The 24,435-nt window shown below is 51.0% G+C and overlaps 1 protein-coding gene and 1 long non-coding RNA gene across 4 annotated transcripts; one reads left to right on the forward strand and one right to left on the reverse strand.

Moving 5' to 3' along the window:
• Positions 1-272: 272 nt before the first annotated feature.
• On the reverse strand, positions 273-5,087 carry LOC139827782 (uncharacterized). Its single transcript, XR_011738719.1, has 3 exons — positions 4,994-5,087; positions 4,049-4,234; positions 273-301 (listed from the first exon to the last, which is right to left on the reverse strand). It is a non-coding gene; the product is annotated as an uncharacterized lncRNA (long non-coding RNA).
• Positions 5,088-9,146: 4,059 nt separating this feature from the next.
• PAQR8 (progestin and adipoQ receptor family member 8) lies at positions 9,147-23,997 on the forward strand. 3 transcript variants are annotated; one of them, XM_071807141.1, is made up of 2 exons: positions 9,147-9,208; positions 18,607-23,997. In XM_071807141.1, exon 2 carries the CDS (start codon positions 18,634-18,636, stop codon positions 19,690-19,692), a length of 1,059 nt encoding a protein of 352 aa, XP_071663242.1. In that variant the 5' UTR covers positions 9,147-9,208; positions 18,607-18,633; the 3' UTR covers positions 19,693-23,997. The 3 variants fall into 3 exon arrangements, with proteins under 3 accessions (XP_071663242.1, XP_071663244.1, XP_071663243.1); XM_071807143.1 differs by lacking the exon at positions 9,147-9,208 and adding an exon at positions 9,262-9,280; XM_071807142.1 differs by lacking the exon at positions 9,147-9,208 and adding an exon at positions 9,343-9,422.
• Positions 23,998-24,435: the final 438 nt, after the last annotated feature.

Here is a 24,435-nt window from a genome sequence, read left to right on the forward strand (position 1 = left end):
GGATCGCGGGTTCGATCCCGGAGTCACCGGCAGACCCCAAATGCCATTTTATTAAAAAAATAAATACAAACCAAAATACCCACCTCACCCACTCTTAATTTTTCTATCTGCGTTCTGGGGAGCTCCGTTTCTGCGTGGTTTTACCCCAAAGCTCTCAGGCTGGGCGTGGATTTTACGTGACCTGGTGCGAGTCCACGGGTTGGGGGCTGAAGATGCACAAAAGCAGCAGGTCCCGCCGCGGCGTTTGCGGCAAAAAGGAGGATTTTGGCTGCATCTCACAGGAAAGCGGAAACGGGGAAACCTTAAAAAGAAGCATGGACTCCCACTTAAAAATATTTTCAGTGTCCTTTAAAATTTTAATCTAAACTCTTTAAAGTTAAAGAAAAAATAAAAAGCTAGACAAAACTATTTTAATCAGCACGGCACAGCGGACATCCAGGTTGTCTGTGTCCCCTGGATGATATTATAGCTAAAAGCAGTTTTTCTGGGATTGGTGGTAAAAATTCACCTCCGGGTCTGCTCAGTTGTGCAAGAAACACCCCCTGCCCCATTTCCCTTTTTCCGCTTTTGTGCCTGGACCAGATCCCTCCTAAGATCATTGGAAATGACACTGGGAACCGCTGTTGCCGGTTTAGGTGATACATGCGGACCAAGTTCTGGGTATTTATCCTGCCTCTGTGGGACTTTCTCACATCATTCTGCATCAAAGTGAAAGTTCACTTTTTCTTTCTCAGGCGTTGGGGCCCCCTGTGGAATGATGCAGTATTACATCCGGCAGGCTGGCGGGAATGAAGGATCTTGGGCACTGTTGCTGTTTTCTTTCCATCTTTTTCTTTCCCTTTTTTCTTTCATAGAATCATAGAATCATTTCAGTTGGAAGAGACCCTCAGGATCATCGAGTCCAACCATAACCTAACCTAACCTAACTCTAGCACTAAACCATGTCCTTTCTTCTTTTTCTCTCTTTTTCTTTTTCCTTTTCTTTTTCCTTTTCTTTTTCCTTTTCTCTTTTTCCTTTTCTCTTTTTCCTTTTCTCTTTTTCTTTTTCTTTTTCCTCTTCTTTTTCCTCTTCTTTTTCCTCTTCTTTTTCCTTTTCTTTTTCCTTTTCTGTTTTTCCTTTTCTCTTTTTCCTTTTCTCTTTTTCCTTTTCTCTTTTTCCTTTTCTTTTTCCTCTTCTTTTTCCTCTTCTTTTTCCTTTTCCTTTTCTTTTCCCTTTTCTCTTTTTCCTTTTCTTTTTCCTCTTCTTTTTCTCTTTTTCCTTTTTCTTTTTCTCTTTTTCCTTTTCTCTCTTTCTTCTTTTTCTTATTCTTTTTTCTCTTTTTTCTTTTTCTTTTTCTTTTTTCTTTTTCTCTGTTTCTCTTTCTTTCTTTCCCTTTATATTTCCCTTTTCCTTTCCTTTTTTCTTTCAGTTTTTCTTTCAGTTTTTTTCCCCTTTTCTTTCCGTTTTTCTTTCTGCTTTTCTTTCCCCTTTTCTTTCCATTTTCTCTTTTCCCCCCTTTTCTTTTTCCTTTTTCTCTCACTCTTCCTCTTTCCCTTTTTCCTTTTATTCACCTTCCCTCCGCAGCCAGAACAGTGTCCCTGCCCCTGCATCCTCAGCAGCACCTGTATCCCTTCCGATGCTCCTCCAATCCACCCTTTCCCCTGATTCTCTGGCGATTTCTCATTTCCATGTCAGCAGGGGCAGCAGGAGGAATGAGCAGAGGAAGCCTGCGGTGTGTCTTGCTACGCTCGCGGGGTCACACCAAGATATTCAAGTGGGCACGTCAGCTCTGAGCTTATAAACTGCCTGGAGGAATCAGTCTGTGTATCTATTGCAGATAAAATATGGATGGGAAAAAATGAAATATGGATGCAAAGCAAACTGCAAGTACAGATGGCAGGGCACAGAGTGGGATTCAGACACATGTATCTATATTATACATAGATCTCACCTACATGCAGGTGGTCAAAGTGAATCCCAGCCCATAAAGATGATGTGAATCGCTGTGTTGCTCCTGCTGCTGCAGACAGTGAGCTGTGTGTGCAGTGAGCTGGCACTGACCCATCGCTCCTGAGCACAAGGGAACGAGAACTGGGAATAAAAATAGCTGCCTGTTGTTATTCATGATGGTGACCTATAGCAACTGCTGCCGTGCTGCGGCTCTGGTGTGAATAATTAATCGGAGCGGGTCAGGACAGGGAGGACAAAGAGATGGGGAGAGACGGAGAATGTCCAGACCTCGAATCCTGGGGGCAGGTTTGGGGCCTTCATGCCAAGAAAGGCCTTGAGGTGCTGGAGTGAGTTGAGAGAAGGGAACGGAGCTGGGGAAAGGGCTGGAGCACAAGTGTGATGGGAGCGGCTGAGGGAGCTGGGGGGTTCAGCTGGAGAACAGGAGCTGAGGGGAGACCTTCTGATCTCTGAACTGCCTGAAAGGAGCTTGGAGCCAGGGGGGTCAGGCTCTGCTCCCCAGGAACAAGCGCCAGGAGCAGAGGAAACGGCCTCAAGTTGCGCCAGGGGAGGTTGAGGTTGGATGTGGGGAACAATTTCTTCCCCAAGGGGCTGTGGGGCATTGGAACAGGCTGCCCAGGGCAGTGCTGGAGTCACCATCCCTGGAGGGTTGGACAGACGCAGAGATGAGGTTCTCAGGGACATGGTTTAGTGCTTGTGCGGGGTTAATGGTTGGACTCCCTGATCTTGAGGGTCTTTTCCAACCAAAATGATTCTATGATTCTATGGTTATTCACAAGCATGAATCAGCCAGCAAGACCCTATGTCCTCTACAAAATAAAGGGATTCATCTCCCTACCACATCCCAGAGGTCATGGGGTGGAGAGGGCAGCACAGGTTCACAGAGACATTCAGCACCTCCTATCTACTAGGAAATAAATAAATAAAGTAAGTAAGTAAGTAAGTAAGTAAGTAAGTAAGTAAAAATTAAGTGGCTAAATACATAGAGGGTTGAGGCTGCGGAGTTCACAGAGAAATAAACAGAAGAATCAGAGGTGGAGTCACCATCCCTGGAGGGGTTTAAAAGGCTTTTAAACGAGGTTCTTAGGAACATGGTTTAGTGCTAGAGTTAGGTTATGGTTGCACTTGATGATCTTGAGGGTCTCTTCCAACTGAAATGATTCTATGATTCTATGAGCTCTGTACATCAGCATCCACACAAGCACCAGGTTTCTGAGGTCATCCTTTTTAGCCATAATAAATAATTGTGGTCATTTTTAATGAAGGAGGAAAAAAGATCCTTTTCTAGGCACCCTGTGATCCTTCCCAAACTCTGTTGCTGGTTCGTTGTTGTTTTTTTTCCCTTAGCTCAACTAAAAGTTAATTTTCCAGCCACAACTCCAGTTCTCAAGTTGCCATCCATGAGCTTTCCTGTCTGCTGAGCAACTTGTCTCACCCGTGGAGGGCAGAGGAGAGGCTTGGGGCTTCAGAAATGGGGAACAAGTACCCCAAATTCAACCTCATCATCAAGAAATACATTGGGCATGACGCTTCAAATATATTTATAATAAAACAGAAGGGTAATAACACAGAATTGAACGTTTTGAATGAAAAAGAACACCTCTTTTTATGATTTAAATGATGTGGAGAAGGGAGATTGCCTACAAGATGTCATTTTCGGTCTGATTTTTATGTTTTCAAAGGGCTAGAAGGGGTTTGTCCTCGCTGGTGTCTCCTGCAGCCGCACGTGCAGGAGTTGAACGCAAAGCAGGGAATTCGCTCTCCCAAGAGGAGAATCGTCCTGACCACATGTGGCAGACATATAATTTAATGCTGAAGGAAGCCTTTTTAATCCCCTAATCTGACCTTTTCCCTAAGATAGGCTGGAGAATTTCACCCCATCGCTTCTGCACCCAGCTCAGGCACATTGGACGTCATTTTCTTGAAGTATTTGCTATTCCCACGCACTCTGGTAAATCTTTAAACTGATGTAGCTCTCCTTTTTTGCTAGTCCCAGGGAAGAAAAACATGGAAAACAACCATACGTGAATATTAATGAAATCTCACCAGGGATCTCACCAGGAGAGCACAATAAAATGGGTAAGAAGTTAAGAATCTGACCTTCGGCATGCCGGGATGGATTGGAGCCACCTTCTTACTTCTCAAAGCTGGAGCCTGGCACACATGGAGCTGCTTTCCCACCCAGATGCCACGAGAATGGTGACGGGAGAATGAAATCAATCTCTTCGTTCTCCTGCTTCTGATCTGCAGCTGCCCCAGATCCCATGGGGGGTTCATTGTCTTCTACTGAAGAGCAGCAAAATACAGTGATTTGTAGAAGAAAGGGAGGGGAGGGGAGGGGAGGGGACGGAGGGGAGGGGAGGGGTGGGGAGGGGAGGGGTAGGGGGAGTAGAGGGGAGGGGAGGGGAGGGGTGGGGAGGGGCAGGGGGAGTAGAGGGGAGGGGAGGGGAGGGGAGGGGAGGGGAGGGGAGGGGAGGGGAGGGGAGGGGAGGGGAGGGGAGGGGAGGGGAGGGGAGGGGAGGGGAGAGGAGAGGAGAGGAGAGGAGAGGAGAGGAGAGGAGAGGAGAGGAGAGGAGAGGAGAGGAGAGGAGAGGAGAGGAGAGGAGAGGAGAGGAGAGGAGAGGAGAGGAGAGGAGAGGAGAGGAGAGGAGAGGAGAGGAGAGGAGAGGAGAGGAGAGGAGAGGAGAGGAGAGGAGAGGAGAGGAGAGGAGAGGAGAGGAGAGGAGAGGAGAGGAGAGGAGAGGAGAGGAGAGGAGAGGAGAGGAGAGGAGAGGAGAGGAGAGGAGAGGAGAGGAGAGGAGAGGAGAGGAGAGGAGAGGAGAGGAGAGGAGAGGAGAGGAGAGGAGAGGAGAGGAGAGGAGAGGAGAGGAGAGGAGAAAAATTTTTAAATAAATTTTAAAAACAAATTAAAAAATAATTAAAAAAAAAACACAGGCCATATCTCAAGACATAAAGAAAAATGAATTCCAGCAGCAAAATGAAACCAGAGGAGCGGCTGAATCAGCAGAGCTCTGGCCAGCATCTCTGTGTAATGTGGCAACTGACCACGTTTCCAGGGAGGCCCAGAGGGCGCAGATAGAGCTGGCCTGAGCTCTGCTGTTGCTATTTCAGCCTGCTCAGCTGCTCTCGTGAGTTCTGGCCGTTACTAAAGACAGTGGCAGCTGGTTCCTTTTTTTTTTGCCCTCTTATATTCTCCACCCCCAAGCTTGGAAATCACCCATCTGCATGCAAAGCATCATCATCTCTGCATTGACACCTCCAGGATCCGCTTTGAGCCACAGGGTGGGAGGCACCAGTCACTTCAGCAACTGATGTCCAGCTCTGGGAGACAGGAACATGCAGCAATCTGTGGAAGCCCCATTACCAATCATCATCTGATGGTCACAATGGACTCCCTGCTCTGTGCAAACCACCAAAAGACAGGAAAGTCCTGACCCCAAATTGCCACACAACCCTTGTGCAACTTGAGGGGAGCAGCTGAAGGTGGTAAAATTAACTGGATCAAGTGCTGCTCTCTGATTGTAGGAGCCGGAATTAGTAAATCAGGGTTCTTAGGGCTGGTTTTGTTGTCTTTAAATATTCTTTTTGTGAATAAATAGCATATAACAGGATTCAAAACAATTGCAAAGGCTTCATGTCACCCAGCACACTGAAACTCACCCATTTGTCTTATTACAGAGGAAGATAAAGGAAACCCCTGCATAAAAGTTATGGATCATAAAGAAATTGCCCACCTGAGCCTCATTAGCTGAAGATTTTGTTTTGAGGCAAGGTTTACATCCTCCCCTTTGCAATCCTTAGTATTACGCGTCTCCACAATCTTGTCTAAAACTTGCCAAACTATCAGCATCAACTCTTGTTCAGCGGAAAGGAGTCCAGTAGACAGCAAAAATTCTCTTTTACCTGGTCAGAATAACAACAGGTCAATGTTATTTATCACAAGCAAATACAGAGAAAAGGTACTGCTCATGGCAGGGGTGGCACTGGACGAGCTTTGAATGTCCTTTTGCACCCAAATTATTGTATGATTCTACAGTTGTCACTCTATGATGTGTATTTGGGTGGGGAGGTAAGGTGTGCAGGATATGTTTGAGGGTGCAAAGCCTGCTTCGATCCTATCAGATGACTGTGAAGGGTAGGGAGAGCCCGGCCTGGTACAAACTGGTATTAACCGCCTGCTGGTAACAATCTCCTGGGCAAACACAACCACACCTGGGTTTTGCCTGGAAAGAATGGGGTGATTAATTTCAGGGTGTAAAAAGTCAAGGATAGGGAGTAACAGGGACTGCAGCGCAGCAGGATGAATCTCAAATGAATTACGGAGCCTGGCTTGGCAGATATTGCTCACCTGAGAGCAGCTCATGGAGCCAGTGAACAAAAGGTCTCACTGTGCAGCATCCAGTCAGCTTGGTGGGTAAAACAAGCTTCTGATATCCACAAAGAGAGGAGTCATCACACATGGAGCCCCCCATTCCTGTTCTCAAAGATAAATGGGGGAAAAGCCTTTTATCTGAGCAGAAAAGAAGGGAAGGCAACACAAGTGGCCGCAGGGACATCACACCACATCGTCCCCTTCTGCTTAGGTCGTATTTTTCTTCTCACCTCATGGGAATTAAGACGGGAAGAGGTCTTGCTGTGGTCATCACCCACTCTCAGCTGAGTTATTCCTACTTCTCCCATGTGAGCAACGATGGAAAGAAAAGTGAAAGAGCAAAAGCCATGTCGTGGCCTCCATCTCCCAGCCACCCAGCATTCCTGAAGATTTAAGGAGCAGAGGAGGGTGAGGAAGCAGCACTGCGGGTCTTACAGAGGAAGATGTCTTAGAGGGGCGGAAAATGAGTGCAGGATGTCACTGAGGGGTCAGGAGCTGCCAATCATACTCCATCCTCATCCCCCAGCCAGATCACAGGACACACATGGAGCTGCTGGAGAGGGGCCAGAGGAGCCCCAGAAATGATCCGAGGCTGGAACAGCTCTGCTGGGAGGACAGGCTGAGAGAGTTGGGGTGTTCAGCTGGAGAAGAGAAGCTCCGGGGAGACCTTAATGCAGCCTTTCTGTACTTAAAAGGGGTCAGTAAGAAAGATGGGGACAGACTTTTGAGCAGGGCCTGTTGTGATAGGACAAGGGATATCGGTTTTAAACTAAAGGAGGGAGATTCAGGCCAGACATGTTTATAATGTGGGTGGTAAAATACCAGCCCAGGTTGGGCAGAGAGGTGGTGGATGAACCATCCCTGAAGACATCCCAGGCCAGGCTGGACGGGGCACTGAGCAACCTGAGCTGGTGAAGATGTCCCTGCTCATGGCAGGGGTGGCACTGGGGGAGCTTTGAATGTCCCTTCAACCCAAACTGTTCTATGATTCTACGACAAGGAAAAATGGAGGTCCCCTGCCCACCTTATTCACCCTAGATGTTTTCCATTCTCAATTTGGGATCACCAGCTGTCCTTCACACTGGTGGATGGTGCTGGAATGTGCCAAAGCTTCATCCAGGCTGGAGTGACCTTATCAGAGCTGGAAAGTCCCATTCCCAAGCTGCCTCTCCCTGCAGAACAAGCGCTCCTTCTGTTTCCCATGTAAACCCATCAAAAAGTAGCAGTCCTGACAGGCTGGGGAAGCAAAACCCACATAAACAAGCTGACACAGAGATGGGAGAGGGGAAACAGGGTCTCTGCACTCTGCCCCTAAACCGTGTCCCTGTGAACAATATCTACATGTCTTTTAAGCACCTCCAGTGATGGTGACTCGACAGCTTCCCTGGGCAGCCTGTTCCAGTGCTTCATAACCCTTTCTGTAAGCAAATTGTTCCCAATATCCAATCTAAACCTTCCCTGGCACAACTTGAGGCCGTTTCCTCTTGTCCTATCAAGGTCAGCTGGTTCAACCCCCCCTGTTCAAGCAGGGTCACACAGAGCCAGTTACCCAGCACCACATCCAGATGGCTGCTGAAGATCACCAAGGATGGAGAGTCCACAGCCTCCCCAAGCAATCTGTGCCAGTGCTCGGTCAGCCTCACAGTAAAAAATAAAAGTGTTTCCTGATGTTCAGAGGAATCTCCTGTGTTTCAGTGTGTGCTCATGTCCTCTGGTCCTGTCTTTTCTACTTTGAAGGTAGAACCTCCATCCTTGGGAGAGATCTCCATCCATAGAATCACTTTGGTTGGAAGACACCCTCAAGATCACCGAGTCCAACCATTAACCCAACACTGGCACTAACCCATGTCCCCAGGAGCTTCATCTACATGACTTTTAAACCCCTCCAGGGATGGTGACTCCAGCACTGCCCTGGGCAGCCTGTTCCAATGCCCGACAACCCTTTTCATGAAGAAATTGTTCCCAGTGTCCAATCTGAACCTTCCCTGGTGTAACCTGAGGCCATTTATACTTGTCCTATCACTTGCTGCCTGGGAGAAGAGACCAACCCCCTCCATGCTCCAACCTCCTCCGAATCTCCATTAATGTGACCTCCATCCCTGGAGATGTTCAAAGCCCATCTGGACATGGACCTGGGCAATCACCTCTGGAGGTCCCATCCCACCCCAGCCACTCTCTGGTGACTTTCTGTCCCTGTCCTGGTGTCTCCCCTTGGGTTTCCCCCTCCAGCTCTGCTGCTCCTGGCTGTGGGGTTTCCAACTAGTTTGAACCCTGCCTTTTCCAGCTCGATGTTACAAAAATCACAAAGATGCTGAAGAGAGTGGAGCATCTCCCATGTGAGGAAAGGCTGAGGGAGCTGGGGCTCTGGAGCTGGAGAAGAGGAGACTGAGGGGGGACTCATTAATGTTTACAGATATATAAAGGGTGAGTGTCAGGAGGATGGAGCCAGGTTCTTCTCAGTGACAACCAATGGTAGGACAAGGGGGAATGGGTTCAAACTGGAACGCAGGAGGTTCCACTTAAATATGAGAAGAAACTTCTTCCCGGTGAGGGTAACAGAACACTGGCCCAGGCTGCCCAGGGAGGTTGTGGAGTCTCCTTCTCTGCAGACATTCAAACCCGCCTGGACACCTTCCTGTGGAACCTCAGCTGGGTGTTCCTGCTCCATGGGGGGATTGCACTGGATGAGCTTTCCAGGTCCCTTCCAACCCGCGACATTCCGTGGTCCTGTGAATGTGTCTGGGCTGGGCTCGGCTCAGCTCGGCTCAGCTCGGCCGGGCTCGGCCCGCGGGGCCACCCCGGGGCGTGCCGCGCATGCGCGGGACAGCGGCCGCGGCGCTGCCGGAGGCGGCCGCGGGAGGCAGCGGCGTTGGCGGGGCGGCGCGGGGGTGAGTGCGGGGACGGCGCGGGCGGTGAGTGCGGGGACGGCGCGGGCGGTGAGTGCGGGGACGGCGCGGGCGGTGAGTGCGGGGACAGCGCGGGGGTGAGTGCGGGGACAGCGCGGGCGGTGAGTGCGGGGACAGCGCGGGCGGTGAGTGCGGGGACAGCGCGGGGGTGAGTGCGGGGACAGCGCGGGCGGTGAGTGCGGGGACAGCGCGGGCGGTGAGTGCGGGTGGTGAGTGCGGTCGGTGAGTGCGGGCGCAGCCGCGGTCCCCTCCCCGCGGGCAGAGCCTCATCCCGGGACACCCGCCGCGGGGCCCGGCTGCGAGCCGGGTACCCACCGTTCCATCCCCCGCTGAGCTCTGCTGGCCCCGCGTGGGTACCGCGGCTCCCCAGCCACGCCCGTCCATCCATCCATCCATCCATCCATCCATCCATCCATCCATCCCTCCATCCGTCCCTCCATCCATCCATCCCTGCGAGTTGGGTCACGCCTGGCTGGTGCACACCCCAGCACCTGCGCACTGGGGCGGGTCCCCCGAGTGAGTAAAACACTCGTGGACCTCGATGCGCGATCTTTTCGCCACCCCCCCCCCGCCAAGGTCCATCAGTCCGGTGTCGGTCTTGCAGCCGGGGGAAGAGCGCGAGGAGGGCAGGAGTGCGCGGGGATAAATGAACTTTGGCCATAAATTCCCCCCCGCGAGCCTCCGTGACCTGTATCTCCAGGGCTTTCTGAAGGAGAGAGGTGGGCATCGTTTGTCCTCCGTGTTTGTTTGTTAATAGCTGTGGGTGGATTTTCCTTGCGTGATGTTGACCCGGGGAGGTTCTGGAGGCCGTGGCGAGGAGATGCATAGTTTAGCCGTGAGCTGCGTGAAGAACCAGCTCCTGGTGTTTGTTTTGGAGCTGCCACCTGCCTGTTTCACTTGACGCACCCCAGCTGATGCCTTGAAAGGTCTGATGAAGGTTTGTTCCCTCCTTGTCATCTCCAGGATGCTTTGTTGGTGATTATACCCCAGTTTCCCAGCTGGATTTTTCCTGATAACTTCACGAACATCTCACTTTTTTGAAGGAGGCGGAAAATTACATTTAACAGGCGTTTGCTCAGTGTCAAACCGATGTGTCTGGTGCACAAGCGGGGCTGGGTACGGAGCCTCCTGATTGCTGTGCTGGGGGGTGAAATGCTGCAGATTAACTGGTGCTGGGTGCGCAGGCACTGGTACCAGTACCAGACTGGTCCTGCACATGATTCTTGTTCAGTTCTGCACAGCTTCAGGGCTTCATCCCCAGGCTGCTGTGGCCGGGGATGGCATTTTGCTGCGCCGTGGGATGGAGACGGTGTTTTTTTTTTTGCAGATTGTCACTGTAGAGCTGGAAAATGGGTTATTTTGGGGGTGCCATCCACAGGGGGTTGAAGGGGTTGGGATGAGGATGTGTGTGATGCTAGCCTGGCAGCAGTCGCCGAAAAAGAGCGAAATCACTAAAGGGACGATGCGCGTATGCAGCGCTCCGCAGGGCTGGCATCCAGCGCTCTGAAGTCTGTTTTCTGTCTCTGCTGAGGCAGAGAGGGGACAGCCAGCCATGAGTTCCACCCGTGGACGGTTCTGCTCGTGCCGGAGTGCAGCGGGGGTGATATGTGTTGCACACAGTTCCTAGAAACCCGTGGGCTCGCGGGGCCAAACCACAAGCCGTCACACATTTCCTGCCGCCCGGCTGCTGGAGGTGTGGGTTAACAGCCCTGTGCACGGCGGGATTTTCTGGTCGCTGGGCACCGTGTTTTTATTTATTCACACTGACGCTGCAGCCGGAGCCTCTGGGTGAGGACTTTGCTGTGGGGAGAGGTGGCTGGTGCGAGCGACATGCTGAGAATGGCAGAGCTGCCACCGTCGGGTCACGTTTGCACGTCCCGAGTCACGCACCAGCTGCCAGTACAGTACACATGATAACCCCGTTCCTGGGGTCAGGCCAGTGGCCCTTTAATTGCAATATCCATTTATGCTGAAGAAATTCCTCCCCAGGAATAAATTCCCAGGAAGGCTCGGGGAGGCTGCAGCCGTATATACCCATACCTTATGTCCTCCATCCGTCAGGCAAGTGGAACTTGCTTACGGTTGGTTTTTTATTCCCCAGTGGATTGAGAAGGGACTTAACATGGATACAGCACAACCCACATCCCTTGTTTGATGGGGACTGTGATGAGGAAGAGTTTCTTGTGTTTCACCAGGAGGTTCAGCACAGCGTAGATTTCATCCCCACGCAGAATATACTGTTCTGGATCTTTTTCAATCCGTTTGTACATCACTTCTTTCACATGTACATTTCTAATTGCATCCTTGTAAAGATGCAGCTGGTCAAACTCAACACCATGAGTTATGAAGGAATCAAAGACTGGAGAGAGCAGAGTCATTTCAGGAAGGGAAAAAATGTCCATTAAGTGCTGAAGTGAAGGACTTTTGCCATAGAAGTCACTCACCTGGTACAGGGGGACATGCTGGGTACCACCGTAGAGTTCAGTTACCTCTTCATCAGGCGCTGCTTTGAGCCCCTTATATACTGTCCCCCGTTGGACATAATGGAAAGCATCGACCTTCATCAGATGTACATCATAGTGGAGTTCATGTATGGCAAACCCTGGGATGCACTCATACTTCCCAAGCCCTTCTGGATGCTTAAATTGTTCTATGAGGATATCTCTGGCAGTGTTGGAAATCATGGAGTGTAGTAAATTAGAATAGTGTGCTAATGTGTGAGTGTAGTCAAAGCCATGTGGTTCTCAGGGCTTGGTAAGGTCCTGGAAGGGTGGCACTGGTGTCACTCACTGGAGAGTTCGCGGGGTTAAAGAGTTAAATACGAGGAGGTCGCAGCTGGGACAAAGGCTTTGAGTGCGAGAAGAGCAGAGCTGCAGCTCCGGGCTGGCACAGAGCCGCACTCTGCCCGCAGCAGCCACGGTGCTCTGCATGATTTATATACATTTTTTTCTAATGACCGAAGCTCTAAAATCCACAACCGTAAAAAAAAAGATAATGTTTTTGTGCAAGAGGCTTTTGTGGACGACAGCAAATTAAGCAGCCTTGGCCCGTAGGCTCCGCGGGACCTTTTGGCACCAGTGTGGAGCCTTTCGGCACGGGTGCGGAGCCCCAAGCAGCGCACAGGTGGTTTGGTTCCGTTGCTCTGCCTGCGGGCGGATGGTTCCTGGCTTGTTCCATCAGCACATAAATCTGAGCAGGGAGGAACTTGTGGGCTCGCTGAGGTCTCCCTGCGTTAGCGGGAGTTCCTGTCTCCAGCAAATCTCACAGAATGACGGAGTCACAGAATGTCAGGGGTTGGAAGGGACCTGGAAAGCTCATCCAGTGCAATCCCCCCATGGAGCAGGAACACCCAGCTGAGGTTCCACAGGAAGGTGTCCAGGCAGGTCTTGAATGCCTCCAGAGTAGGAGACTCCACAACCTCCCTGGGCAACCTGTTCCAGGCTCTGGCACCCTCACCGGGAAGAAGTTTCTTCTCAAATTTAAGTGGAACATTTTGTGTTCCAGCTTGAACCCATAATCTGCGCTGAAAGAGTTGTGCCATGGGCTGGTGGCTTTAGGAAAGGCTTATGGCCTTGTGTAGGTCGCTATTGAGGGATGGAGGGGAAGGGTAGTGTGTCCTATGGGCCTTGCAGGGGGAAATGTAGGAGGTAAAAGCAGGATGCAGCTGAAACAAATCCAAGCTCCTTTTTCAGCCAATGGGGAAAAACAAACCAACCCCCCCCTCCACAAACACAAACAAAAACCCCAAACAAAACCAAACCCAAGCACTTTCCTGGCAGCTGATCCCACTGCATCGGTGGTCCCCGCAGGACTGAATGCAGGAGGGTGGCTGGACCAAAACCATGTCTGGGGATGTGCTGGCACCTCAGCAAGCTGATGGCTGCAGGTCGTTGATCAGGAACTCGGTCTGGTTTGATCGCTGGCAAACTCCAGGCCTGTAAGTGTGGGTATTGCATCCCAGGGATCTCACACCACCCGAAACTGAGCTGCAGGCCGTTGAGGGCTCTGTTTGTGTGTGGGAAAAGAAAGTGGTGAGCAGACTGCATAGTATAGAGAGCAACGGTTTGGTGAGATCAGGAAGAAAAGCTGCGGAATGTTGCCTCAATCTCGAGCCATTTTTGATAGGAGGGGGATGGATTTGCCAGAGGAGATCATTCTCAGACAGGGTCTATGGGTAGAAATAACCAATATTAACATTTTTGCCTGTGCCTAGTGCTAAAGAGCAAAGACAACCAGAACATGCACAAGCTTGGTTTTGGGGTGGTGGAGGGAAGGAGGAGCTGTCCTGAGCCCCCTGCTCCTGACCACCACGGCAGAGTCACGTTGGCTGCCAAGAGATTCCCCCAGCGCAGACCTGCAAATACTTGGTGCAATTTCCCCCTCTGGGGAGAGAAACAGAGGCAGGAAAGAGCTATAAAATATGATCATGTATTGGGATAGAAGGTATATTCATGTAACCACTCAGCAAATACGGTGGTAAAACACTGGTATATGTTGGGCAGAGAGGTGGTGGATGAACCATCCCTGGAGACATCCCAGGCCAGGCTGGACGGGGCTCTGAGCAACCTGAGCTGGTGAAGATGTCCCTGCTCATGGCAGGGGTGCCACTGGGGGAGCTTAAAGGTCCCTTCCCACCCAAACTATGATTCTATGAAAATCAGGCCTCTGCTCAAGGTTTGGATGCCAAAGCCGCTGCAAGAGGCACCTGGTGCTCGGCACAGCTGGGCTGGACGCCGGCCCCATTTGCTTCCAGGCCACAAGAACCATGGGGAACTGACGGTGCCATCCGTGGGGGATCCTGCCGTGTCCTGCCGGCTCTAATGCCTCATCTCCCAGCATCACAAAATGTTCATTTTCTAGTTATAATACGCGCTTGGACAAACCCTGCGTTAGCTGCATGCTGAGTGTGTGTGTATGTGTATATGGAAAGGTAGAATTTGAGCCATTTTATTTTATTTGAATGTTTATAGAAGGTTATTTTGACCCTCTTTCTTAACAGATAAAGAAGTTGTGCCAGGGGAGGTTGAGGTTGGATCTGGGGAACAATTTCTTCCCCAAAGGGCTCTGGGGCATTGGAACAGGCTGCCCAGGGCAGTGCTGGAGTCACCATCCCTGGAGGGGTTTAAAAGACACAGAGATGAGGTTCTCAGGGACATGGTTTAGTGCCAGCGTTGGGTTAATGGTTGGACTTGATGATCTTGAGGATCTCTTCCAACCAAAATGATTCTATGAATTTTGAGCCCCAGGCTTCAAAATGACCTGCTGTCCTTCCAGGGGCTTTTGCTCCACTTGCAGAAGAGAGGAATTCAGGAATTAATCACCTGCAGCTCTTAAAACAGGCCCGTTGCCCACTGCTCCATGATCACTGCTGTTACACTATCCACATTTTTTATTTTGTGATAAATACAATGTGTTTATTAAAGACTTCCCCACAGCTGAGCTCCTCGGTCCTCTCTGCTTTGTTTAGCAGGATTTGCTGCCTTTCTAGAAGCCTGTGTTAACCTCTGGTGCCTGAATACTGTCCTGCAAACAAATATATTGCATTGGCACAGCCTAAGTCCCAGTCAGTGCCGAGGCCAGACCGGTGGGAAAATCAGCCATGCTCTGTAGGAAATTTTCTCATTCAAACCCCTCCATCCAACTGTGCCTAAAAAGCTGAGAAGAAGCTCAGCTTTCCATTATCCTCTTCAAAAGGGAGAGGAAAAATTGGAACACGGGGATCGTTCTCCTCCTTGTGCCGCAGGTCTTATTGTGCTGCGATGATCCAGCCTGGCCAGCGTCCATTCCCTTCTCGCCTTGCAGCTCCCTCCCCGAAACAAATGCTGCTTCTTGGTTGCCGTTAATTGGGAGCAGCCAAAATAACTGAATCCCCCGGAGATGGGGGGAGTGAGGACAGAATCTCAACGAGATGCCCGGCCGATGAATGTGGCTTTCAGCCGCTGCGACGCCCCCGTGCAGGGAAAAGAATAGGGGCTCTGTGAAAAGTGAAACAGCCAGTGCTGACCTTGGCTTTCTGGGTTGTTTTTTTTTGTTGTTGTTTTTTTCTTTTCTTTTTGCCCTTTCTCTCTCATTTCTAAGGTTAATTGCCCGTTGCTTTGTCCATCACATGATCGCTGGGATTTGCCAACTCGTTCTCACTCGTTAATGTCACAAGTGAGGTTTAAAATAAGCAGCCTACCGGGTTCCTGGTGCAGCGCTGTTTATCGCAGTATCAGATGTGTTTTCGTGTGATTTCGGACTATTATTTTGAAAATCTCTGCCCCTCCCTTGGCCTGTTAAAAACGGGCATTTTCCAGCTTTGAAGCCTGGCTGGAAGAACGTGTGCGGCGTGGGAGCCCTTCCCAGCTCTGCACACAGGCGATGCACGCTGCATACACCGAGCCCTCAGTGCCCGTGCCAGCCTGTGCCGGGGACAGGCGCTGCCCGTCTCTCTTGGACTCTTTCAGCATGCAAAGCGGGCAGGACGCGGGTGCTGGAGGGGGCGACCTCCCCCTCGCATCGACAAACATCCCTATGGGCAGGGTTGGCTGTCGCCTGCCCGTGTGTCTTCTGGTTGTCTTGCTCTTTATCATAGAATCATTAGATGGTTTGGGTGGGAAGGAACCTTCCAAAGCTCCCCCAGTGCCACCCCTGCCATGAGCAGGGACATCTTCACCAGCTCAGGTTGCTCAGAGCCCCGTCCAGCCTGGCCTGGGATGTCTCCAGGGATGGGGCATCCACCACCTCTCTGCCCAACCTGGGACAGGCTTTCAACACCCTCAGTGCAAACAATTTCTTCCACTGGACATGAGGAAAAGGTTCTTCACCCAGAGGGTGCTGGACACTGGAACAGGCTCCCCAGGGAGATGTCACGGCCCCAAGCCTGACAGTGTTCAAGAAGAGACTGGACAACGTCCTCGGACACACGGGGTGAACTGTGGGGTTGTCCTGTGCAGGGGCAGGAGTTGGACTCCATGATCCTTGTGGGTCTCTTCCAGTTCAGGACATTCTATGATTCAAGGGTGCTGTATTTAGTCTTATGCATCTGTGATACTAAAATACCATTTGCAGGGACCACCTTCCCTTCCACCTTTTGTAGCTAAGGCAGCTCCATCAAACTGAGCAGCCAGATTCCCCTGTGAAAGGTGCCGAAGCAGAAAGCCTGGTAAGCACAGGGAGAGAACTGACTGGAAAATACAAGTCCTAGTTACGACAACTGCCATCTGCTAGAACAAGGAAGCAACACGAAAATATTTTGTCTGTTATCAGAAGCTTTGGGTTTCGAGAGGAAGTGGGACTTGCAACCTGGTGCAGCGTCTGCTCTGACTTTGCTCTTTGTGTTGTGTCACCCCGAGGCCGTTCGACAGGTCCCATCCCTCTCCATGTTTCACACCATTTCACATCTCGCAGCCCAGCACGGATCTCCCATCATGCGGCCACACAAACTATACCCCTTGTCCCACCTCTGGCAGAAGAAAAATAGATCATTTCCCACACTCAGCCAAAATACTGATTTGCATTGAATTATTGTTGGCCATCTCCATGTGCTGCAGCTCTGGTTGGGTGTGTATGAGCTTAGGAGGCAGGCTCCACTCCTGCAAAAATATATGTGTTGGCTGCACAGGGGTTACCAGAGCCCTGCAGAGTCTGGTGGGGCTCTCTCAACATCAAATTCAGTTCAAGCATGGTCATCACTCTCTTTTTTTTGTGTGTGTGGCATAAACACCAGCAGGGAAGAGAAATATCCAGGCTGGAAGGGAAATAGAGGGTACTGGGAGTTAATTCAGTGCTGTGAGGTTGTCTGCAGACATTAGGATCCTGCTGTGCCCTGAATCTGAAGCTTTCCAGCCAGAGCTTAGCAACTCTGGAGGTTGCCAAGGAGCAGAGCAGGCAGAGCAGCGCCCAGCGCTGGCGTTCGGCTGCTCTGAGCGTCCAGGCACATCTTGGAGAATCAGAGGATGGTTTGTGTTGAAGGGACGTTAAAGCTCCCCCAGTGCCACCCCTGCCATGAGCAGGGACATCTTCAGCAGCTCAGGTTGCTCAGAGCCCCGTCCAGCCTGGCCTGGGATGTCTCCAGGGATGGTTCATCCACCACCTCTCTGCCCAACCTGGGACGGGCTCTCACCACCCTCAGCACAAACAAATTCCTTCTCCTGTCTGGCCTGAATATCACCTCTTGTAGCTGAAAACTCTGATGTGGAGCCTCTTGTTTCTCCTTCACCTTCCAGCCCTGTGGCTTCTTGCAGGTGGAAGGAGGAGGGCTGCAGATTTGGGACTGTGCACTTCTGCCCGTCTCCCTCTGCCCCAGTCCCTGCAGCAGCCCCAGGCACAACACCCCTGTGCAAGCTGTGTGCCAGGGAAGCCAGGCGTATTGCAACCTCCACGGTTTGGTTGGGACCCTCTTCACTTGGGTGCAGAAAGGCAAGTTATCCCTTAAATAAGTAATTTGACCCTAATTTTGCCCCCCAGCAGTTTGTTCTGTGGGAAAAGGTTGTTCGGGTGGAGAAGAGAAGCTCCGGGGAGACCTTATTGCAGCCTTTCTGGACTTAAAAAGGCCGATAAGAAAGATGGGGACAGACTTTTTAGCAGGGCCTGTTCTGATAGGACAAGGGGTGATGGTTTTAAACTAAAGGAGGGAGGTTCAGGCAGACATGAGGAAGAAATTGTTTACAGTGAGGGTGGTGAGAGCCTGGCCCAGGTTGGCCAGAGAGGTGGTGGATGAACCATCCCTGGAGACATCCCAGGCCAGGCTGGACGGGGCTCTGAGCAACCTGAGCTGGTGAAGATGTCCCTGCTCATGGCAGGGGTGCCACTGGGGGAGCTTGGAAGGTTCCTTCCAACCCAAACCATTCTATGATTCTATGAAAAAATTCCCTCTGCAAATAATCAGGTGCTTTCTTGACATCTAACTGCTTCTTGCCTTCCCTTATTGGCAGCTCCTGGCTACTCCTAAACATGCTCCAAGCTGAGTGACATCGCTGTGCCCATCTGACACCGGCTGAACTGCAGGGACAGGGCTGTGCCATCCTTCTCCATGCTGAATTTAGGTCTGCCGAGTCAAGAAAAGCCCCTTTCCCCTAAGAGCAGGGCCAGCACCTTGAAAACATCAGGCCTCATCCCACCCAGAATGGCAACAGGCTCTTCTCCCCAACACGTTGTCTTTAAATTGGATATTAGGAACAATTTCTTCATGGAAAGGTCTGTTGGGCATTGGAACAGGCTGCCCAGGGCAGAGGTGGAGTCACCATCCCTGAAGGGGTCTAAAAGACACATAGATGAAGCTCTTAGGGACATGATTTAGTGCCAGAGTTTAGTTAATGGTTGGACGTGATGATCTTAAGAGTCCCTCCCAACCAAAATGATTCTATGAATAACGTTTCCTCTGTCTCCCTTCCCCGCAGGGCACAAAGACGACACACACGGTGAAGATGACGGCCATCCTGGCGCGGCTCAGCACGCTGTCCCTCAGCGGGCAGCATCTCAGCCGCCTCCCCAGGCTGCTGGAGGACGGTCTGCCCCACATGCCCTGCACGGTCAAGGAGTGCGAGGTGCCGCAGCTCTTCCGCGAGCCGTACATCCACGGCGGGTACCGGCCCACCGGCCAGGACTGGCGCTACTACTTCCTCAGCCTTTTCCAGAAGCACAACGAGGTGGTCAACGTGTGGACTCACCTCCTGGCAGCGCTGGCGGTGCTGCTGAGGTTCAAGACCTTTGCGGAGGCTGAGCAGGTACCCGTGGACGCGTGGTCCTTGCCTTTGCTCGTCTTTGTCCTCTCCTCTGTCACCTACCTGACATGCAGCCTCTTGGCCCACCTCCTGCAGTCCAAATCGGAGCTGTACCACTACACCTTCTACTTCGTGGACTACGTTGGAGTCAGCATCTACCAGTACGGTAGTGCCTTGGCCCATTTCTACTATAGCTCCGACCAAGCCTGGTATGACAAATTCTGGCTTTTCTTCCTGCCGGCGGCTGCTTTCTGTGGCTGGTTGTCCTGTGCCGGCTGCTGCTACGCGAAATATCGGTACCGCCGGCCTTACCCCGTCATGAGGAAGATGTGCCAGGTGATCCCAGCAGGGCTGGCGTTCATCTTGGATATCAGTCCCGTCGCCCATCGGGTGGTTCTGTGTCACCTGGGAGGCTGTGAGGAAGATGCCGCTTGGTACCACACGTACCAGATACTGTTTTTCCTCATCAGCGCTTATTTCTTCTCCTGCCCCGTCCCTGAGAAGTACTTCCCTGGCTCCTGTGATATCATTGGCCATGGCCACCAGATCTTCCACGCCTTCCTGGCCATCTGCACCCTGTCACAGCTGGAAGCCATTCTGTTGGATTACAAGAACAGGCAGGAGATTTTCCTGAAAAGACATGGGCCTTTCTCCATTTATCTCTCTTGCATCTCTTTTTTTGGCCTGGTGGCTTGTAGTGCCATCACAGCTTACATCCTGCGGTGTAGGATCAAGGCCAGCCTGGCTAAAAAAGACTCCTGAGGGTCACAAACGTGACATCACCAGGGTGGTGAAAAATCAAGAAAAGGGGCATAACATATTAGAGACATAGCTGGCTTCTTTGCCTAACCTGCTGTGACTAACATGGACCCTGGACTTGGGTGGGGGGGCTGGAGATTTCATGCTGGATGCGTTTTCACAGCAGGGACTTGCCTTTTACCATCCAGGGGGACATGGGGTGTTTTAAGCCAGACTAATCATTGAACCAAGGATGCCAGAATAGGCAGAGGTTTTTTGTTCATTCTGGAAAAGCTGTGGGTGGTATCTTGCTGAATGTCAGGGGAGGCAACCTGAGGGTTGTGAGGATGTAGAAGGGGCTCACAAGGCAGTGGAGAACGCACCTTGAGGACCACAGCTGCATGTGATGACCTCTTTGGGTTTTGCCATCTCTGCTGTCTGTGGGAGACCTGTTCTATGAAAGACAGTGGCAATGTTTCAGGAGGAGTCTACATTTCTAGGATTCTGGTGCAAGGATATGTGGGGCACAGTGGCTGGTATGATCCTTTTCCAGTTGGGCTAAGCCAGGTTCTCTCTAGGGTCCCCTTGTCTAGTATCTCAACGCCAGGTTGCTGAAGTGGCTTTGGCAAAGCATGTTTGGAGACTTAGGCCTGGCCTGGGGTCCTGTAGGATGAGCTGGATCTGAACATGAGCCCTGTGTCTGCTGGTGACTGGTGGAGGTCTAGAACAGGTGGAGATGTTAGCTCAGCTTCATCTTCTCTTTCTGTCTGACTACACCAGCTGCAGTGGAGCTGCTCACCAAAACCACACAGCCGGGCTGTCCCAAGGGTTACCAACAGGACATGGGTCTTTCTCAGCAGCTGGAATTTGACCTGAGGTCGTGGTAGCGTTGACAGCCGTTTGGTAGCCTACACGACAGGTCTTCAAGACTCCTTACTTCCGTTTGAAGCGCTTGGTTGCCTGTGAGGAGCTGGGCCGGGGTCAGGCTGGAGATGGCTTTGAGCCTTCCCCAGTGGCAGAGGTTGAGCACCCCTGAGGCCACCCGTGTTCAGGGTGCTGGCCCCAGGAGAGGCAATGCTTTCGATGCATCATTTTGGCTGCTTGTGTGATGGGTTCATGCATTCCTGCATTGACTGCATCATCTAAGGACTCAGACTGAGCGCCAGCACTGTCCATGCGGTGTAGAGTAACTTGGCTGTGACCTGTCTGATACACAAATGGCTCTGGGCCTCCAACAGCTCTACTGCAGTCATGGGAAAAAGGATATGCAAGTGAAGTAGTCTTTATTCCCCTCTTAATGGTGCTTTTCAGAACACCAAGCAGTCCTTGGTGGGCCCCATAGGAAGGCTGATGTCGAAGCTGCAGGCTTGCTTTTCTCTGACCAGCGTATTTGTGAATCTGGCACGTTTTTAGCAGCACTAGATGAAGGTTTAACAGCAAAAGGCAGGAGCAGAGTGACAGCATCAGGGTTCTGTGCAACCTTGGGATGGGTTTCTCCTTGAGACTTGGTGATTCCTGTGCCGAATGGCAAAGATAGTGGTCAGGGACACTCCATGTCCGTGGGTCAGTCCTGTCCATGATGTAGAAAGGATTGATTTACTGTTTCCTTCACCAGATGAGTCTCTTTGGTGCCTGCTTGGGAGGAACTTCAGTTGCACTGAAGTTGGTAGCACTTGCAGGACAGGATGCTCAGAGCCAATACAGAAATAGGGTCCTATTCAGCTCACACAACTTCTCTTTGACCCACTGCTTAGTAAAGCTCCTCCCAGCTGTACATTGTGCAAGACCTGCAGCCTCAAATGCTTCTACATCGGGCAAATTCCTAGAAGGTATGAATCTTTGCTGAGAGCAAAGCAGCCATGGGATCTCTGCCAGCCACAGATTGGTCTCATTGAACCCAAGGGCAGGCAAATGAATTGTGATTGCTGGTTCTGAGCAGGCAGAGGTGAGGGTTGGGGTATGATTTGTCGTGACAAGCACTGATTTCTGCACTTGATCTGGTTTTTTTAACTATTGAGATGTGTGTGTTTGTGTACGTGTGTGTGCGCATGGTTTAGTATCCAGAAAGGCTTTGCCTTTGGCTTTTATATGTGCAGAGCATCCTAGTTGAGTCAAGATTAGCCTGAAGGAAACAGTGCTATGGTGCTGGAGGAGCAAGGCGGGCCAGACAACAAGTGTCTCTGAGACGGATCTGTTAATAGGTGCTTTGCTGTGTTTTGTGTACTAATTTGAACCTCATGGCCCTATTGACAAATTAAATACAGCGGGAGAGGGAAGGAAGTTTTGAGTACAAGAGAAGAAATCATAGGGGAGCCTTCAGGTCGTATAGTCCATGCTTTCTCATCACTCTGGGCCTCCTGGTTTACATCCAGGCTAGCTGAGAAGTTCATTACTTCATTTCCTACGGTGTAATTTGATGGTACAGCCATGCTGACCTAACAGTAAATGTGCCTCAGGGGAGCGGCAAGTGGAGATGGTCCCGCTTACACCTCGTCATTCCCCTTCCCTCACACAGAAGCTCATCTGACCACAGAGCGAGCCGGTGCCAGGAGATGGACCGACAGAAAACCAATCCTACTGAAAAAATATCAGTCATTTTCTGCTGGTTTTAACTTGGACAACTCTGCTGCCTCCAGGCAGCCTGCACAGCAGCTGGTTGCTCATTTAGCTCCGCTGCACCGATGGGCTGCTCCCTCCATGGTCTCTGTGGCTTTGCTGGTGCGTTTCCTCCCAGTTTGGGGAAAGAGTTCCAGTGGGAGCAGGGATTTTTTTCTCATAGCCTAATTTGCCTTTTGTGGTAGATACAGCAGAATAAGCCAGAGTGTGAATCTCGCTGGATGGCGTCAGTGGGGTCCTGTGCAGGGAGTAAACCAGGCTGGTCCAGAGCTCCTTTCTGGGTGAAAACTGGGAGGGAATGGGCATCACTGCTGACAGCAAACCCTGCTCTGCTGCCACCTGGAGTTATACTGGTACCAAAGGAAGGGGTCACCCAGGCATTTCCCTCTCTAAGGGTTTGAAAATAGATGATGTGTCCTGCCCTTGTTGAAGGAGGATGGGTACAGTAACACCGTCTGGTTCAGGGACAGGGAGAGGAGGTGCCCCCATGGCTCTTCTGAGGTATTTCTGGTCATATGTCTTCTCCTCCCTGGTCAAGCAGAAGTGAAACTTCTCCTTCTGAAGCCATCATGTGACAGTGGTGGTGTTTTCCATATTCTCGTGTGACCTCTCGGGTGAAGCCACTCACGTCCCCGTGTGGCCCTGCCCTCAGGCCTGGAGTTGACCTCCTGTTACCATGATGGGCTGATGGAGCAGGGGATCGCCACACGCATTGCTGCTGCTGTGAGGATGCACCCTTGTGTCACAAGGGGCTCCGCAACACTGGAGCTTCCTTCGTCCTTGTCTCCATCCTCCTTCTCTTCCTCCAAGCGGCTTCTTTCTTTCCCTCGTCCCCAGACTTCATCCTTGTGCCTTATGCACCTGGCTGCCTACATGGGAAGACTCCACGTGCCGTGGAGTCTGCTGCACCTCAACCGGGCACTCCTCAAAGTCCTGCCGTTCACACAGGGGAGACCAGGGCTGGGTCCAGAGAGAGTGAAAGTGCTGCTGTGATAACTGCTGAGCTCACCTGAGAGGCTCTCAGGGCCTCCTCCTTGGGCTCACTGCTTGGAGAACACCTCCTGCCATCATGATGTTCCTCTAAAGGCCTGGCTGGGAAGGGGTGCCCGTGCTTTGAAGAGCTGACCACCAAAGGTTGAGGAAATCTGAGATCCTGAAGGGCCCGAGGTCCTAACCGTCTCCCCCAGGAATCTCTGCTCCTGAGACAGTATTTTTTGCACATCTTGCAACACGGATCTGTACAGGACAACTCCTGAAAATTCATCCCAATGTGCCTTCTGCTTTTCCTTTTCAGGATCCATCCTGAAGGCACCTGAAGCTCCAAGCAGCCTCTGTGCTGATGGTCCGTGGTTGAGCTTAACAGCCAATGGTGCACAAAGCAGAAGGGGAGGACAGAGAGAGGTGCCTTAAACTTGTATTTATGCCTAATGATTTGTGTAACAAGGCAAGGACGGGTTCCTCATGTGCCTTGCAATTCATATATTTTACTGACAAGATTATTTTTAAGCACTGTTTATTACTAAGCAGAAGTACAAAAGAGTTTGTATTTTTTTCTCCTTGGGAAGGGTATGACGGTTCCATATTAACCATCCCCTTCCCAACTCCCACCTGCTGACTTTGTATTGTTGCAAACATTGATAATATTTTAAGCTTTCTACTGTACTGATCGTTATTTAAAAACCCTAGTGAAAAAAAACATCTGTAAAAGCAAAATGATTGTTGTGGTGTGAAATTCTCAAATGCACAACTAGAGGTTATGAGTCTTTAGGAAGAAAAGTGGATAATAATCACAGAGTGGATATATTGGAGTGGATATTAATTATAACAATAATGAACAGGTGTGGCTTTATCTGTGCATCTCAAAGCACTTTGCAGGTTTCACTGTAACGACTTGATTTCATTCCCTTTTCACGAGAGAGGTGCGCTGGCACTGATTAGAGGGATTGAAGTTCATCATCCACTAAAGTACCTGGGTGTCCCATTTCCCTTAACTGCAATCAGAGGTGAGTATCTAGTGATTTGGTGGCCTGGCACTCAAGCAGTGCAGCTTTGGTGGCCAAGCTGCAAATGGAAGTGACTGTTCAAGCAAAACATTTCAGCGTGTGCTTAAAATTAAGCTCCCCCTCCTCATCTTCTAGACCTGTCCTTCCT

The sequence above is a fragment of the Patagioenas fasciata genome, chromosome 3 (genome assembly GCF_037038585.1).
Source record: "Patagioenas fasciata isolate bPatFas1 chromosome 3, bPatFas1.hap1, whole genome shotgun sequence".
NCBI lineage: Eukaryota > Metazoa > Chordata > Aves > Columbiformes > Columbidae > Patagioenas > Patagioenas fasciata.